This window comes from Bubalus kerabau, chromosome 1 (genome assembly GCF_029407905.1).
Source record: "Bubalus kerabau isolate K-KA32 ecotype Philippines breed swamp buffalo chromosome 1, PCC_UOA_SB_1v2, whole genome shotgun sequence".
NCBI lineage: Eukaryota > Metazoa > Chordata > Mammalia > Artiodactyla > Bovidae > Bubalus > Bubalus kerabau.
In genome coordinates this window covers 94918935-94936810 of record NC_073624.1, presented here as the reverse complement: position 1 = coordinate 94936810, position 17876 = coordinate 94918935, and the positions used below count along the sequence as shown (strand labels likewise).

General features: G+C 47.4%; 1 protein-coding gene across 1 annotated transcript; it reads right to left on the bottom strand.

The window, feature by feature from the left end:
• Positions 1-588: 588 nt before the first annotated feature.
• Positions 589-17852, bottom strand: LOC129641720 (keratin, type II cuticular Hb5-like). The gene is made up of 9 exons (XM_055566353.1): positions 17430-17852; positions 14742-14950; positions 12998-13058; positions 11981-12076; positions 10901-11065; positions 10541-10666; positions 4529-4749; positions 1454-1485; positions 589-740 (listed from the first exon to the last, which is right to left on the bottom strand). Exons 1-9 carry the CDS (start codon positions 17850-17852, stop codon positions 589-591), a joined length of 1485 nt encoding a protein of 494 aa, XP_055422328.1.
• Between the last annotated feature and the right edge of the window lie 24 nt (positions 17853-17876).

Below are 17876 nucleotides of genomic sequence, written 5' to 3'. Positions count from 1 at the left end.
AAATTACAAACCACCAACAATAAAAAGCTGTCAGGATTAGCCTCAGTCTTTCCATCCTGACTGCTACATGGCTAAAGGATGCTCTGGGAACATACAATCTCTCAGATCAAGTGAGGGGACTCCCAGAGCCCCAGCCCCACTCCCTCTGCTGCCCTCTCAGTGCTGATGAGCCGTGAACAGTCCTTTGTCCAAGGGCAAAGCACAAGGGTGCATCCATGCCCTGCCACCTGCTACCTGGGCCCCTGCCCAGAGGGCCTGGCACATGGTCAGTTCTTAGTAAATGTCTACTAACCTGAAATTAGGGAAGAAAATGACTAAGCAGTTTATATCAAAAAGTCTTTACATCTTTTCTTGGACCACAGGGAGGGGGCAGAATCAATGGAGGCAGCAAGAATGCCAAACCCAGGGTTGAGACTCAAAGAGTAAACCATAACTCCAGTGAGGAGGAACCTGGAGAGTTAGTTCTGGCTCCCCAGTAAGGGACAGTCACTAAACTGATATTTGGGCCTGAGACAGAAAAGCTTTCCCTGTTCCCCACTTTCCACCCTGGCCCCCTCAGACACCATCTGTCCAGAGTCCTAACCCCCACTATGCAAACCTCACAGATCTCACACTGGAACAGAATCCCCCTACAGAGGGGGAGCAAAGAGCACTGCTGCTGATGGCCGTGCCACCCAGGCCACGTGGGACAGTGGAACCAAGGTCGCCGCAGATCACGCCTCCCTGGGAACGGCTCACACCTGTAAGGAGATACCAACTCAGAATTCTCTCCATTTCAGACATGGCATGACCCAGAATTTTTCTAGAACCAATGATTAACTCTCTTTACACACTGAGGGACTAGTGACATGAATCCTTTTAAACTACAGGAAAATCTAATCCCATTGCCATCTTCCTGAAGGAATATGGTTAGCAAGGTGGACACCGAACTCTGCTTGTCTACATTGCAATGTTGAAATCTTTAGGCAAAAACTGATTGAGCACAGAATCATCTAGAAATAATGCTGCTGGAAAGGTGAGGGGAACGGATGACATCTAGGCTAGGGGCGGCATACACGTCGAATTGTTTAAGACACAGATTTAAGAGATGTTTTCAGTAGCCCCAGCTGATTCGAATATATAGCTCATGGTTTGTTTGTTTGTTTTCTCATAAAACATTGTACCACCTGAGGCGTATTCTGTATGGCTGAAAGACTTGGGTGACTTTTAAAGAACCAATTAGCAGGTCCGAATTTGCCACAGGCGTAAGCTTAAGCTTCATGAATGCTCCAGACAGGTCCATATTTGGGTGGTGGTCAGCTATTTGGGGCTATCCAGGTCGCTCAGCTCCTATCCCTCTCACTCAGTGTACTATGGACAGAGGCTCAGTCCCCTATCACAAGCAACCTATGAAGCAGTCCATGAAGACCATAGATACCCAAAGAAGCACGCCCACCCACACCCTCAAACTCACAGATGTTGATGGAGCCCACACCTTCGCACAACCTGCAGGGGAGAGGAGAGGAGGCAGTTAGAACCTGGTTGCTCTGCGCTTGCGGCATGCCTGCTCTCCATCCTGAAGGCAGGGAAGAGAGACACGGGGCGGGCCCTTCTGCAGAGGCAGCCATGCTAGCGCTGTTCCCTGGGATCCCGAAAGGACGGGGGGAGGTTAGTTTGCAGGATCCAAAAGGCCACTTTATTCCCTGTTTGCTTCTAGGCTATGGAAACTTGGGATACTGAAAAGTAGGGGTGGGGTGACCCTTCTTATCCCCCTGCTAAAATTCCGGCAAAGCCAAAAAATAGGTGATGGGAGCAGCTACTGCCTAACTGGACACCTCTGGGTGGGAAAAAGCTTGCCTAGCATCCGGATGGATCCATTTTTATCTCACACTCTTAAAAGCTACCCCAGACACTACACCTGACTTGATAAACTCAGAGAAAGGCTGGAGGGTATGTAGTTAAGAGCCTGGACCCTAGAGCTGGCTGGACCAGTTACTAGCTGGATGACCTTGGGCAAGTCACCTCACCTTTCCAAGCCTCAGTTTCCTCAGCTCTAATAAGACTGTTATCAGTTCTGTGTGTAAAGCATCTGCAGACAGAGCCTGGCGCGTAGTAAACCTGATGTAAGGGTTTTCAGTACCCTTTGCTGAACACTCGTTACGATGCGTCATTATACCAGGACCTTGCATGCTTCATAAACACCTGTACTTTCTGTTCTGTGTCTCCTTCACTTTTTTTAAACTCCCAACTTCAAAACTTTTTCTCCAGGAATGTTCTATTCTGATTCACTCTGCCTGACTCAGAACCCTTCCCCACTCCTTGTCTTCTCAAGGGATATATGCTTCCAGCTCACCTTCCTGCTGCATGAACCTGGCTTTGCTACAGTCTCAGAATTGTGCCCTTCCAGAAGATTCTAGCCAATGCCCTTCAGCAACTCTCTCCAAATTGAGTAATTAGGCCTGCATTTATTTTCTTACTTTCTGTGTTTTCTGCAATGAATGAGCATATAATCTAATTACATACATTATATGTAAGAGGAAAGTGAAAGTGCCAGTCGCTCAGTCATGTCTGACTCTTTGCAATCCCATGGACTGTAGCCCGCCAGGCCCCTCTGTCCTTGGAATTCTCCAGGCAAGAATACTGGAATGGGTTGCCATTCCCTTTTCCAGAGGATCTTTCCAACCCAGGGATTGAACCCAGGTCTCTCACATTGCAAGCGGATTCTTTACCATCTGCGCTATCAAGGAAGCCCCATATGTAAGAGAAGAAAGTCTATCAAAAGGGCAATGGCCACCATACGTGAATACACTAAACAACCTTTTAAAAGCTCATGTGTAAGGAACAGTGCATCATTTATTATGACGGAGTTATCAACACACTAATGATGGTTGATGATTGCCATAATGAAAGTAAGTTTCACATTGCACACTGAGTGCTAGCAAGTGGGTTAGGGACTGCAAAGGAGGTGATAGCACACTTGGCTTCACCCAAAGGCCTCAGAAAAGGACAGGAAATTTACCAGCTTTGGTCAGGCATGACCAGATGCCTTGGGTGCCACTCTTGTCAGATTTCTAACACTAACAGTGTTAATATGGAGTCTCTCCGTGGGTGCAGCCCTGTCGGGCCACCCCACCATAGAGTTATTCTAATTCTGATAATAACTTCTTCCTGCACAAACTTACTGCGTTCCATTACCTGTTGAATCTTTGCGAGAGCCTAAAGCAGTGGATTTTATGATTATATGCTTTACAGGTTAGGACATTATTTTGAAGCTAGTACGTGTAGTGCTGGGATCCAAACCCGGGTGGTCTGGCTCACAGCCTGTTATCGTAATCTCTACACTCTATTCCCCAGTCTGCCCTGCTCCCCACGATGGGACCCAGCACAGAGGCAATGGTGACGTGGCCATCTCAAGGCTAGAGACCCTTGTACCACCTGAGAAGTAAACCTGCATTGCTCCCCCCCACGCTGACACCCCCTGGCCCCAATTCTTGGCTCAAACTGTCAGCACCGCCTGAGGTGACCTATCCCTTTCCCGCCCCCCCTCGGCTCCTCTGCCTCCTCCCCTGAGAAGCCTCTGACAGTCTTCCTGGGACACTAAGCCCAGTCACCTAGAGGATGGGTGGATGCATGCCTGCCCCTGTCTTCTCTGCTGGGCAAGGACACAGTGCTGCTTCTATTCGCCGTTCTGAACACCAGACTGTCTGGGCTGAGAGAATTCCTTGCATTCTGTGCATCCCAAACTGAGTGGAATGGCCTTTAACAAAGCTTCTGAATGATTCCAGCTTTCACAACCCACTGAGATATGACTTGGAGAATGAAATGGCAACCCACTCCAGTATTCTTGCCTGGAGAATCCCAGGGACAGAGGAGCCTGGTGGGCTGCCATCTATGGGGCCACACAGAGTCAGACACGACTGAAGCAACTTAGCAGAAGCAGCAGCAGAGATATGACCTCAAAAACACACTTTCACCCAACAGGTGAAAAGTTGCCTGGGAATGAGCTGTACTGGAGGAAGCACAGGAAGGGAGAGAGATCACTAGAGTGCTAGCCAGGAGGCTGGTGTAGTTCTAGCTTAGCCATTAACTAGCTGCAATCTGATGCTAAAGCTGAAGCTCCAACACTTTGGCCACTTGATGCAAAAACCCGAGTCATTAGAGAAAACCCTGATGCTGGGAAAGATTGAAGGCAGGAGAAGAAGGGGATGACAGAGGATGAGATGGTTGGATGACGTCTCCGACTCAGTGGACATGAGTTTGAGCAAACTCCTGGAGATGGTAAAGGACAGGGAAGCCTGGCATACTGCAGTCCATGGGGTCGCAAAGAGTCGGACACGACTGAGCGACTCAACAACAACAAACTATGGTCTTGGACAAGCTTTTCTCCTCTCTGAGATTCAGCTTCCCTATCTGGGAATAGGACAATGGCTAGTCTCTCTAGGTCTCTAGAGACTTGGCCAGTTTGAACGCTCTCTGCCTGGAGGTGAGTCAGTGAGACACTCTTCTAGCCCCATGTGGTGATATGAAGTAGCCCTGGGCCCGTCCTCACCGGCTCTCCTCGCCCTCCAGCAGTTTGCGATAAGTGGCAATCTCCACGTCCAGGCCCAGCTTGGAGTTCATCACCTCCTGGTACTCCTTGAGCAGGCAGGCCATGTCCTGCTTGGCCTTCTGCAGGGCCTCCTCCAGCCCGGCCAGCTTGCACTTGGCGTCGTTAAGGGCCGCCTCACCCTGCTGCTCCGCCTCGGCCAGGGCGGTCTCCAGCTTGCAGCGCTGTGGGGAAGAAAGGAGAAAAGGAGCTTAAGAAGAGTGCAGGCTGTGGGGACTCTGGGTCTCTGTGGGGACTAAGGTCTCCCATGGCCTTGGTCATCCTGCTGCTGCTGCTGCTAAGTCGCTTCAGTCGTGTCTGACTCTGTGCGACCCCATAGACGTCAGCCCACCAGGCTCCCCCATCCCTGGGATTCTCCAGGCAAGAACACTGGAGTGGGTTGCCATTTCCTTCTCCAATGAGTGAAAGTTAAAAGTGAAAGTGAAGTTGCTCAGTCGTGTCCGACTCTCCGAGACCCCATGGACTGTTTACCTCAATTCAAAATGGTCAATTTTTAAATTAACTAGGCAGGGAAATCACAGCCATTTGGAGCTTTCTCCCTTCATTTTTTATCAGACTAATGCTAATATTAGATAATTATCTCACATTTTTATACTGCTGTTAGTTTACAAGTCACTTTCACAGATGGTACCTAATTTGACCTTGAAGTTACTCCTGAGCTTATCAGAACAGGTGTGGTTATTTCCATTATTCAGATGAAGACATTAAACCTCAGTCGGAGAGGCTGTGACTTGCTCCAAGCTACCCAACTAGTGAGGGCCAAGCCCAGATTTTCCGGAGAAGGCAATGGCAACCCATTCCGGTACTCTTGCCTGGAAAATCCCATGGACATTGGAATCTGGTAGGCTGCAGTCCATGGGGTCACTAGGAGTCGGACAACTGAGCGACTTCACTTTCACTTTTCACTTTCATGCATTGGAGAAGGAAATGGCAACCCACTCCAGTGTTCTTGCCTGGAGAATCCCAGGGATGGTGGAGCCTGGTGGGCTGCCGTCTTTGGGGTCGCACAGAGTCGGACACGACTGAAGCGACTTAGCAGCAGCAGCCCAGATTTTCAGAGGCCGCTGTATGGGAATCTCATTCTTGGGTCCCCTGAGATCAGCATGCTGGAAGAAGCTCCCATTCCAATGCTTTTGTCCACTAACTATAGCACCTTCCTTTTGTCCAACTTAAGAAAGTATAAGGAACTTCTACAACTCAATAGCAGAAAACAAAAGTAACCCAATTTTTTAAATGGGCTAAGGACATAAAGAGACATCTCTCCAGACAAGACTAACAAATAACTAATAGATACATGAAAAAGACATTCAACATCACCCATCATCAAGGAAATGCAAACCAATCCACAGTGAGAATCACCTTATACCTGTCAGTTTGGCTATTATCAGAAAATCAAGACAAGTGTTAATGAGGATTTGGAGAAATTGAACCTCTAGTATACTTTTGGTGGGAATGCAAAATAGTGTAGCTGCTCTGGAAAACAGTTTAAAGGTTCCTCAAAAACTTAAAAAAATAGGATTATCATATGATCCAGCAATTGCACTTCTGGGTGTTTTATCCCAAAGAATCTAAAGCAGGATCTCAAAGAGATATTAGCTCTCCCATGTTTGTATTATTTGCAATAGCCAAGAACGAAAACAGTGTAATTTCCATCAACAGGTGAATGGATAAAGAAATCATGATATATACATATAGTGGAATATTATTGAGCCTTTTAAAAAAAGGAAATTCTCCAATGTGTGACAATGTGGATGAACCCTGAGGACATTATGCTAAGTGTAATGGGTGCCAAAATTGACGCTTTTGAACTGTGGTGTTGGAGAAGACTCTTGAGAGTTCCTTGGACTGCAAGAAGATCCAACCAGTCCATCTTAAAGGAGATCAGTCCTGGGTGTTCATTGGAAGGACTGATGTTGAAGCTGAAATTCCAACACTTTGGCCACCTGATGTGAAGAGCTGACTCATTTGAAAAGACCCTGATGCTGGGAAAGATTGAGGGCAGGAGGAGAAGGGGGCGATAGAGGATGAGATGGTTGGATGGCATCACCAACTCAATGGACATGAGTTTGGGTGGACTCTGGGAGTTGGTGATGGACAGGGAGGCCTGGTGTGCTGCGGTTCATGGGGTCACAAAGAGTCGGACATGACTGAGCGACTGAACTGAATTGAATAAGCCAGACACAGAAAGACAAACACTGCACAATTCAGCTTATATGACGTATCTAAAATAGTCAAATCATAGAATTAGAGTGGAGTGGGGATTTCCCTGGTGGTCTAGCGGTTAAGAATCCACCTTCTAATGCAAGGGGAGCGAGTTCAATCCCTGGTCGGGGAACTAAGATCCCATATGTCTCGAGCAACTAAGCCTGCAAAACACACTAGAGAGTCCATGCAGCGCAAGACCCTGAAAGAGGCAATGAAGATTCCACGTGCAGCAACTAAGACCTAAAGCAGTCAAATAAATACATATTAAAAAAAGAAAGAGTGGAGTGATGTTTGCCAGGGGCTAGGAGGAGGAGGAAATAGGGAATTACAAATCAGTGGGCATAGAGGGCAATAACACCCCACTCCAATACTCTTGCCTGGAAATTCCCATGGATGGAGGAGCCTGGGAGACTGCAGTCCATGGGGTTGCTGAGGGTCGGACACGACTGAGCTACTTCACTTTCAATTTTCACTTTCATGCATTGGAGAAGGAAATGGCAACCCACTCCAGTGTTCTTGCCTGGAGAATCCCAGGGATGGGGGAGCCTGATGGGCTGCCGTCTATGGGGTCACACAGAGTCGGACATGACTGAAGTGACTTAGCAGTAGCAGGGCATAAAGCAGGACAAATAAACTCTAGAGATCCATTATAAAACATTGTACCTAGAATCAACAATAATGTATTGTACACCTTAAAATTGTGTTAAGAGGATATATCTCATGTTAAGTGTTCTTGTTATTAGTCACTCAGCCATGTCCAATTCTTGTGACCCCATGGACTGTAGCCCACCAGGCTCCTCTGTCCATGAACTCTCCAGGCAGGAATACTGGAGCGGGTGGCTATTCCCTTCTCCAGGGGATTTTCCCCACCCAGGAATCAGATAGGGTCTCCTGCATATCAGGTGGATTCTTTACCATCTGAGCTTTCCGGAAACCTATAAATTTTTATTCTAACCACATTAAAATAAATATTTTTTAAAAGCATATCAGAATGCAAGCGAGGAAAACTTCTAACTTTCTCTAACTTCACTTCTGGAAAGTAAATCATTCTCATATTCCATTATTTGAATACTAATAGTAACAAATTACTTCTGATACATCTTACACAGTGGCTGAGAACAGCTAAACCAAGGGGAGAGGACAGAATTTAAACCAGGAATATGTGGGAACTCAGTATTATGATACAGGTGGTATCACAAACCAGTGAGTAAGAAATGGATTACAGAACACATTTTCTTAGTATATGTAGAGAAATTTAATTAAAAACCTACTCCTTGTATATACCAAAAATAAAGGTCAGATGGATTAAAGACCTAAATCTGAGAAGTAAAAGTATAAAATCAGTAGAAGACAAAACTGTAACAGGAGGTCTCTATGACCTCAAACCTTTTAAGTATTAACTGTTAAAGCAAAAAGTGATGGATATGGCTACATCCAGTTTAAAGGTTTCTATTCAGTGAAGGAAATCAGAGCAAAACAGACAAGTGACAGGTTGAGGGAAGATTAACTGGAAAATGTATAAATATAAAGGGTAACATCTACATAGAATGGGCAAGGAAATACTGGAGATCACTGAGAAGAAAAAAAAATCACAATAAAAAATGGGCAGATGATCTGAACAGGCAGCTCTCAGGAAGGAAAATGCAAATGAGTAGTAAGTAAATGAAGAGACAGTCATTCTAGTTAACGACAGAAATGAAAATTGACAGTTAGATGCCATTTACACATTATTAGATCCACAAGAGTTCCAAAGTCTGGTAACAGCAAATGCTGAAACAGAAGTCCTCGCTTGCCCATACTGGGAGCACACTCTGGCCCAGAACTCCGAGGGCACTTATGGAAAGTAAATTAGTGAATATCTTACAACTCAACAATTCCATTTCTTGCTTTATACCTTCAAAACATCCCTCATGTGGTTACACATGGAAACCTGTAGAGATATGTATAAATGTTCATGATACAACTGAATGTAACAGCAAAGTCTTGGAGGCAAACTCAGCAAGCATCCATCAATAAGGGAATGGATAGGAAACCATGGTTTATAAATAGGACAGAAATAATGAAACAGACAATTTATAGTGATGTGCATGGATTTCAAAAACTTCCAACTGGCAAGTGGCAGAATTTGAATGAGATTTATGGTATAATATCATTTTGTAAACTTAAAATGCTAAGAGGTTTAAATGAATCTAATATACATATGAAATATATAGATGAAAGAGAGACTATAAAGAACTATATTAAATGCATGAGAATGAGTGCTGGGATGAAGGGGAACGGAACTGAAGATAAAGGATGGACAGTTTTAAATGAGAGAAATGCGCAGAGGGTGGTAGTGCTCCGTTTGAACAGAGTGGTGTGTCGCTAGTTCAGGCCTGCGCACCCCAAGTCCAGCAAGAGAAGTGGGGAGAGACAGAAAAAGCAGGAGGCAAGCACAGCACTAGACTGTGTTGTCTAAGGTGTGTTTAGAGGAGAGGAACTGTGAAGGGATATAGAGGGCAATGAGAACAGAATTCAGAGAAGGGAGACCAAGCATCCTCTCTTTGAATGTCTTGGGCACTCTTGGTCATTCAGATGCAGGTTGTTAAAACACAAGCCTCTTCAAAAGAGAACACTCCTGCACTGTTGGTGGGAATGTAAGTTGATGCAGCCATCATGGAAAACAGTAAGGAAAGTGAAAGTTGCTCAGTTGTGTCCAGCTCTTTGCAACCCATGGACTAAACAGTCCATGGAATTCTCCTGGCCAGAATACTGGAGTGGGTAGCCATTCCCTTCTCCAGGGGATCTTCCCAACCGAGGGATCAAACCCAGGACTCCTGCACTGCAGGAAGATTCTTTACCAGCTGAGCCACCAGGGAAGCCCAAAAATAGTGTGCAGACGCCTTTAAGAAACTAAACATAGAGTTACCATGTGATCCAGCAATCCCAGTCCTGGGTATATATCTGGAGAAAACCCTAATTTGAAAAGATACATGCACCCCAATATTCATTGCAGCACTATTTACAATTGCCAAGACATGGAAGCAACCTCAATGTCCGTCGACAGATGAGTGGATAAAGATGTGGCATACATACAAAGGGAGGGGTGGGATATTACTCAGCCATAAAAAAAAGAGTAAAATAATACCTGTAGCAACATGAATGGACTTAGAGGCTATGTACTGAGTGAAGTCAGTCAGACAAAAACAAATACCATATGATATCACTTACATGTGGAATCAAAGATATGACACAAGTGAACTTATCTACAAAAGAGTCACAGACATAGAGAACAAACTATGGTTACCAAAAAGGGAAGAGGATGGGGAAGGGGATAAATTAGAAGTTTGGGATTAGCAGATATAAGCAACTGTGTATCAAATAGATAAACACCAAGGTCTTACTGAATAGTGCAGGAAGTTATACTCAATATCCTTTAATAAACCACAATGGAAATGAAATATATATGCTTGTGCATGTGAGCTAAATTGCTTCAGTTCAACTCTTTTGCGACCCTATGGACTATAGCCTGCCAGGCTCCTCTGTCCATGGGATTCTCCAGGCAAGGATACTGGAGTGGGTTTCCATGCCCTCCTCCAGGGGATCTTAACAACCCAGGGATCGAGGCCATATCTCTTACATCTCCTGCTTTGGCAGGTGAGTTCTTTACCACTAGTGCCACCTGGAAAGCCTGTATATAGGCTTTGCCCCTCCAAAGTTAGCAGCAGCGGGAGGAAAGCAGAGAGCAGATCCCAGCAGCAGCCCACCGACCTGTTGCTTGGCGTTCTCCACCTCGGCTGTCAGCCTCTGGATCACGCGGTTCAGCTCATTGATCTCCTCCTTGGTTCTGCGGAGGTTCTCACCCTGCTGTGTTACCGTGACCTTCATCTCCTCGCACTGCAGGTTGGGAGACAGACAGGAGGAAAGGACCAATGACTGCAAGGTGGCTGCAGGTACTGAGATGTTGTCATTCAGAGTCAACCCACATTTCTTCTGGGATTGTCCCACCTCCTGCCCTGCTCTGTGTGGACCTCCACCATAGCCCCTCTGAGTGCATGGGTGCATTTTCCAGGGAAGCTCCAGCTCCAGTGGTCCTCTCTGCCCAGTGGGGAAGTCTGCCCTTCAGCTCACCTTGGTTTGATACCAGGACTCAACCTCGGCCCGGCTGCGGCTGGCGATGCCATCATACTGAGCTTTGATCTCAGCCACAACCGAGTCCATGTTGAGCTCCCGGCTGTTGTCCATCTTGACCACCACCGAGGTATCAGAGATTTGCGACTGAAGGAAGTAGATTTCCTGTAGGAGACAACAACCATTGCCCTCATCTCCAAAGCCCTCACCGATTCTCCTCTCTGCAGGTAATTCAAAACACAAACCCCAACTCTGAAATTTTATAAAATTAATTAGGAAACTTCTGACAAGTCAGGAAAAATTTTTTAAGTGCTGCTTTAAGAATAAAAGGCTAAAATTTGAATCATAATATCAAGGCAGTGAGTAAGGTGGAATTTCATTAATGCCTAGATCAACAGAGGTAGATTTCTGTGGATAGCGTCAAATTGGGTCACTCCACTTGGGGCCCCAACTACCCAGATGAGCTGTGACTGTCTATATAAACCTAATCCACCAGATTACAGGTAGGTTCAGAGTCCTGAATTTTCTAATTGGGCTTTCACACTATTTGAATTAATAAGATGATTATTATATTCATATACCTAAACTTACAGTGTCAGATCTCCATGTTATGCTGTGTAGATAAACAATGAATCACAGTCTTTCAAATTATTTTTTGTTTCTTATCTTTTTTAATTGCAGTATAGTTCATCTACAATGTTATGATCACTTGATATGTATAGCAAACTGATTCAGTTATACATACATATATATCTTTTTTCAGATTTTTTTTTCTTATAGGTTATTACAAAATGTTGAGTTTAGTTCCCTGTGCTCTACGGTAGGTCTTTGTTGGTTATCTATTTTAGATATAGTAGTGTATATCTGTTCACTCCAAAAAGGAAGGGCACTACTCATTTCTATTTTGAAAGATCTGAGCAAGAGAAAGATCTCTTGTCATAAAAGGAAAGGATATTGAGGCCCTAGAAGAATAAGGAATGCATTGCTTTTCCTAGAACCAAGGAACCACGACAGAAAACCTAGAAAACCCTCCTCTGCCCTCTCCTTCCCTTGCCCTTCTGGAGATGGGAAGAGGCTCACCTCATCGTACAGCAACTGCAGGAAGCTCATCTCCTCCTTCAGGGCCTCCACATTGGCCTCCAGGTCAGTCTTGCGCAGATAGGCACAGTCAATGTCCTGGTGGAGACACACGGGAGGGTGGGACAGGAGAGTGGCCCAGGGGAGCCGTCAGCCTCTGTGGAGGCCCTGAGGCCATCTCCCAGCCCACCCCTTTCCCATCACACAAACATCAGTGGGACCCCCTGGGATAGAAGTGGGGAGGAGTCAGAGTCCTAGAGACTTCTTTCCACTTCCTCCGGAACTAGGGATCCCGCAGAAGCAGGTAGCCTAAGATGACAACCCAACATGTCAGGCTGCAGCCGCCAAGCCAAACTGGTCCCTAGAGCATGGCCGTGTGGTGAGCACAGAGCCAGGGGTGGTCCTTGGCGCCCAGGTCAGGCACCACTCAACACCCAAGCAGCTGGCTCTCCCATCTGAAACCAAGGCCACACCTGTCCTGGCAGATTTTCTGCCAGCCCTCTCTCCATTCCGTGATTACTAACAAATGAGGTGCGTAAGGTAAGCACAGTATTTATGAAGAGCATTAGCATACACTTCAACTCACCAATTTGAAATCAAAGAGAAATCGTTAATAGTTTTCTCCCCTGGTTTTTCCACCATCTCCACTTGCACTGAACGAGGACCACAGCTCCCATAGTCACCAGCAAGCTGAGAACTAATACCTCCCGATCTGGGAAGCATAGGCCATAGGAGAGTGAAACTGATTAGAAAGCGACCATTTCAGCTTTCGGGAAGTTTACAAAAAGCCAAACAGCAGCATGATGAGGTCTCTTTTTAAGAAGCTTCCATCAGCACAGGCTGGGTTCCTGCACGGCACCAAGATGGCTTTGGCAGCCTGACCCACCAACAAGCCTCCGTTTGCCGAGGAACCTGGTCTGACCACCACAACTGGACTGACTCGAAATTAGCAAGACGCCCAGTGTCCAAGCATGCAGCATCCAATATTTAATTCCTCTCCAGGTGCAACCAGTCACTCACCTTCTTCAGCACCACAAACTCATTCTCGGCTGTAGTCTTGAGAGCCACCTCTTCTTCATACCTGAGGAGAGACAGCACAGTTAGAGAGGCCCCCACCCAAGGGGTAAGGGCCTCAGGCTAGCCAGCCGAGTCCTAGGTTATCAAAACTCCCTGATCCTGCCCTGGACTTTCTGTGTGTCTTAGGAGAAGCGTCTGGGCCTCTCTATACTTTTGTTTCTCAGCCACAAAGAACCCACCAAAGGACACCGGATATGGAGTCCAGATACCTGATTTCTGGTCCAAGTTTGGGCTGAAGTTGCTGCAAAACCTCAGGCAAGTCATTGAATCTCTCTGCGTCTTGGGTTAAATTGCCTGGTGTGTGATCTGGTACTCAGTAATTATTTGTTCATTTCAAATGAATGAAAGATGCTCCAGGTGGCCTTTCAACTCTAAAACTGTAAAAAATGTAGCAACCTGGGAGGCCATTCTCTCCCGCCTTCCCCACCATCCAAGACCTTGAAATCAGAGAAGCCACCTATGGTGCCCAGATTGTTGGGAGCATTTCCACAGCCTTCCTCTGCCAGTCTGGTCTAGTCTCTCTCTCTTGCCTGTGAGATTTTATCCCTGGAGCAGTCCTGCCCCAACCTGACAAGGAGCACCAGAGTTCCCAGAATATGGTTTTCACAACTTTTTAATGACAGGGTAATTGGGACTGCTATAAACTCTGAGCTCTATAATTACCCGCCCTCACACCCCCAAAGTGGGAGACAGACCCTGACACCTGCAAACACAATTGTGTCTGCATTTGCATCCCCCCAGGCAAAGTTTAAAAACCCATTGCTGGATCCATCTGGATGGTAGAGCCTGATCTTCCAAGACCAGAATTTCAATTACTTCCCAGTGAAATTACCAGCACCGATTATGTCAAAATCACTCATCACTCTGTCCATAGCTACCAAGTAAAGAAGAGCAAGTTAACAGTGACCCAGTAAGTTTAAACAAGGTAATGGCCGGACTAAATAAATTGAATTAAAACAAAAGATTTACATGGACCTTTGAATTGTGGAGCCTGGCAGCACAAAAGCTGATAACTTATCTGCCGAATAAATAGAAGAATGATACAAGCTCATCAGACACTTGAACGGTATCTGCCAAATCATCTTCAAGGTAACTCCCCAGAGACCTCTCCTTTCCTCCCGTCCTAGCACTGACTGCTCCCAAGTGTCTGTTCTCCATCCTCCTGCTTCCTTTGTTCCTCACTCTCCATCTCTCTTGGGCTTCCCTGGTGGCTCAGATGGTAAGGAATCTGTCTGCAAAGCAGAAAGCCAGGGTTCAATCCCTGGGTCAGGAAGATCCCCTGGAGAAAGGAATGGCTACCCAGTCCAGGATTCTTGCTTGAAGAATTCCATGGACAGATAATCCTGGCGGGCTACAGCCCAGGGGTCACACAGAGTTGGACACGACTGAGTGACTAACACTTTCACTGTCACCTTCTCCCTCTCTGGGTCAGTCTGTGCTCTGGATGTGTGCCCACCTCTCCCAGGCTGGGAGCTCTTCTTCCCTGCAAAGGTTCCCCCTTTCCCAGATTGGGGCTGCAAGTGTTGAGAGCTGAGACAAGACAGAGCAGACTAATAAAGCAGAACCATCTTGGTAAGTAGGCTGGGATGACCCTAATCTTTAGCCACCGCCATCTCCGGGAAGGTTGTATGAACTCAGTCAAGACCCACTGCACACCTATAACCACTCCCAGCCTGGCCACACTCACTTCTTCTTGTAGCCCTCCAGAATTTCCTCCACGTGGTTGAGCTCTGAGGCCAGCCTCCCGCTGTTGGCCTCCATGCACTCGGCCTCCCGCCTCAGTGTCTCGATGTAGCCATTGAACAGGGGCTCCAGGTTGCTCTCACAGCACTGGCGATTCTGGTAGAACTGTAGCTTGGTCTCCAGCAGCTTGTTCTGCTGCTCCAGGAAGCGCACCTGCCATCCAGAGTGGTAGAAAGAGACTCAGGAGGAGCCCCAGGAGGTGACTGGTCCCCTAGAGCTCCCTCTGCCCTTGGGGATGGATCCCTGACCCGCAGCAGCCCATGACCTTCCCCCAGAGGCCAAATGATCTGGCCAAGTCAGAAAATGCAAGACACAATTGTTCCCCCAAAAAACTTCCCTTCACTCCATCCCTCCTTCCAGAAAGAATACACAATTTATTTGTGACTTATTTATTCTGCACAGAATGAAATAACTTCTCATCCTGCAAAAATATCCCAGACCTCATGTGGCAAGACAAAAATAACCCCTCAAAGATGTTTATGTCTCAATCCTCAGAACCTGTAAATAGGTCACATTACATGCAAGAGGACCTTGCGGATGGAATTAAGGTTATGAAACTGAAGATCAAAAGATTAGCCTGAATTATCCAGGTGGCCCCAAGATAGTCACACAGGCCTTTTAAACTGGAAGGGAAGGCAGAAGAGTAAAAGATACCCTCAAAAGAAGGAAGCAGAGGAGAGATTTGAACCATGAGAAGCTCTGGACCACTATCATCTTTGAAGATAGAGATCAGGCCTTGAGTCAAGGAATATGGCGGCCCCTAGACACTGAGACCAACCTCTGGCAGTCAGCCAGCAAGGAACAGGGACCCCAGTCCTCCAGTCACAGACCTCAATTCTGTACAACGTCTGCATGGCCCTGAAAGGAAGTTTTCCCAGGACCTCCAGAGGAAGTACAACCCTACTGACCCCTTGATTTTGGCCTCATTAGGTAATAGGTTTGTGTTCTTCTAAGCTGCTAAGTTTGTGGACATTTTTATGGCAGTGATTCAAAAATGCAACCACCATGACTCTCCTTCGTTCTGACCCCAAGGCAAGGGGTCCAGAGGGACTGGACCAGGAATTTGAAGATTTCTCATTGCCTAACTCTGCCATTCACCATGTCATTGTGCCTCATTTTTTCTGAGCCTCAATTCATTTTTTTAATTTTTATTTATTTATTTATGGCTGCCTTTAGTCTTCGCTGCTGCTCGAGGACTTTCTCTAGTTGTGCTGAGCAGAGGCTCCTTTCTAGTTGCGGTGTGTGGGTTTCTCCTTGCAGTGGCTTCTCTTGTTGCAAAGCATGGGCTCCACAGTCTGAGCTCAGTAGTTGTGGCACACGTGCTTAGTTGTGCTGAGACATGTGAAATTTTCCTGGACCAGGGATCGAACCTCTGTCCCCAGGACTCGCAGGCGGGTTCTTAACCACTGGATCACCAGGGAAGTCCTCTGAGCCTCATTTTAAATTGAGGCAGTGAGAACACATCAGCAATGGCACACTGGCAGCCCCCAGGTGCGATCTGGCCCAGAGGCATGTTTTATTTGGCCTTCACACTGTTTTATAGAAATTCGATTCATCACCAGCATCGAATAAGAGAGTGATTTGGGGCAAGAATCTGGCTTTACCTCACCTTAACAACTGTGAAACTTGGACAATGCTGGGTATGAGCTGGATTTCAACCTTGCCCAACCCCTGGTGGGTGGCCTTGGGCAAAGAGTGACCTGCATGATCCAACGTCACCTTCATTTTGCCAATGTGAGGGAAGAATGGTTTGGACAGCCAACAGCATGTAAAGAACGGGTGTCCAGCACTTTTGCTTATAGGCATGCCTATTCCTGATGAGAGCATTTGTCTAAGAACAAAGTTTCCACCCCTCCCGCCCCCATCCCCTTGGAATGCACCTTACTACAAAGTCCAAGGTGCAGATGGGCACAGGAATCACCCTGGAAAGGGAGGCTTTCCTCCAATGGACATGGGTGGCTGTCCTTCCCAGAGCCATCAGACTCACAGAGGGAGCTTCACTGAGAAACCAGAGCTACATATCCAACCAGAAGGCTGGCTTGGAGACTGCAACATCGGAAGAGCACCGCGCTACATGCCCCAACCTGGCCCCCATGGATCTCCTGTTTCTCACCTCACTGTCTTTAATCTGTGCATATTTTGAGTAGGGGAGTGCATCAGGGCCTGAAGTCCTAGAAATTCCCAGGCTTCCCACAAGGTGCCCACCAGACAGGAGCAGGACAGGAGCTTCTGGCCTCTCTCTCTGTCGTGGCTCCCCTGTCCACGAGGGAGACAGCAGCATCTCCTCTAGGAGAGGGTGAGACACCAGCCTCAGTAGAGAGGCCCACCCCGCCCAGCCCCCTTGATGGCTGAGATCCAGAAGATGGGGCCCCAGACACACAGTCAGCTCCTGCTGGGCCAGGTGAGCAGCAGCAATAAACCTTCCTTTTCTGTCTGGTGATTTCACATCCATGATTACGTTGGAGTCTCATGGCAACATTTGAAAACTGAGACCCTGATTCAGTCATGTTCTCAGGGTCATGTGCTAATTCAGAACAGGGCAGTCCCCAGGTATTTGAACCCAGTCTGTCACCAGGTTCCAAGTACCTTTCCCTTCCTAAGCCACAGCCCAGGGGACAACCCAGACACCCACCTTGTCGATGAAGGCAGCGAACCTGTTGTTGAGACACTTGATCTGCTCCTTCTCCTCATGCTTCACGCACTGCGCCTTGGGGTCGATCTCCAGGTTGAGGGGCGTGAGGAGACTCTCGTTGACCGACACAGTGGTGATACAGGGTGGGGTAGGCCCGCAGAGGCCCCCTGCCCGGTAGCCAAAGCTGCCCCCTCCTCGGAGGGGCCACGCATAACTCACTGCGATCCACGGGGACCCCACTGCACACAGGCTCCGGCTGCCGAAGCCCCCGAGACGCCGGCAGCGCGGGCCCCCGGGGCTGCCCCCGTGGAAAGCCAGGCCATTGGCAAAGCCATGCACCCCAGGCTTGGGCACAACGGCTGAGCAGGAGCTGAAGTCCCTGACCCTGTAGCTGGAGCTGTTGCGGTAGGAATGGCTCGCCATGCCTCTGCTCGCCAGGCCAGAGCC

Bases quoted from the DNA above. Each gene is read 5' to 3' on its own strand.
- LOC129641720 (XM_055566353.1), bottom strand. From the start codon at position 17,852: ATGGCGAGCCATTCCTACCGCAACAGCTCCAGCTACAGGGTCAGGGAC. The intron at 14,951-17,429 runs GTGGGTGTCTGG...TCTGGATGGCAG, and splicing joins TCGCTGCCTTCATCGACAAG to GTGCGCTTCCTGGAGCAGCA. The intron at 11,066-11,980 runs GTGAGCCTCTTC...TGTCTCCTACAG, and splicing joins TGCAGTTGCTGTACGATGAG to GAAATCTACTTCCTTCAGTC.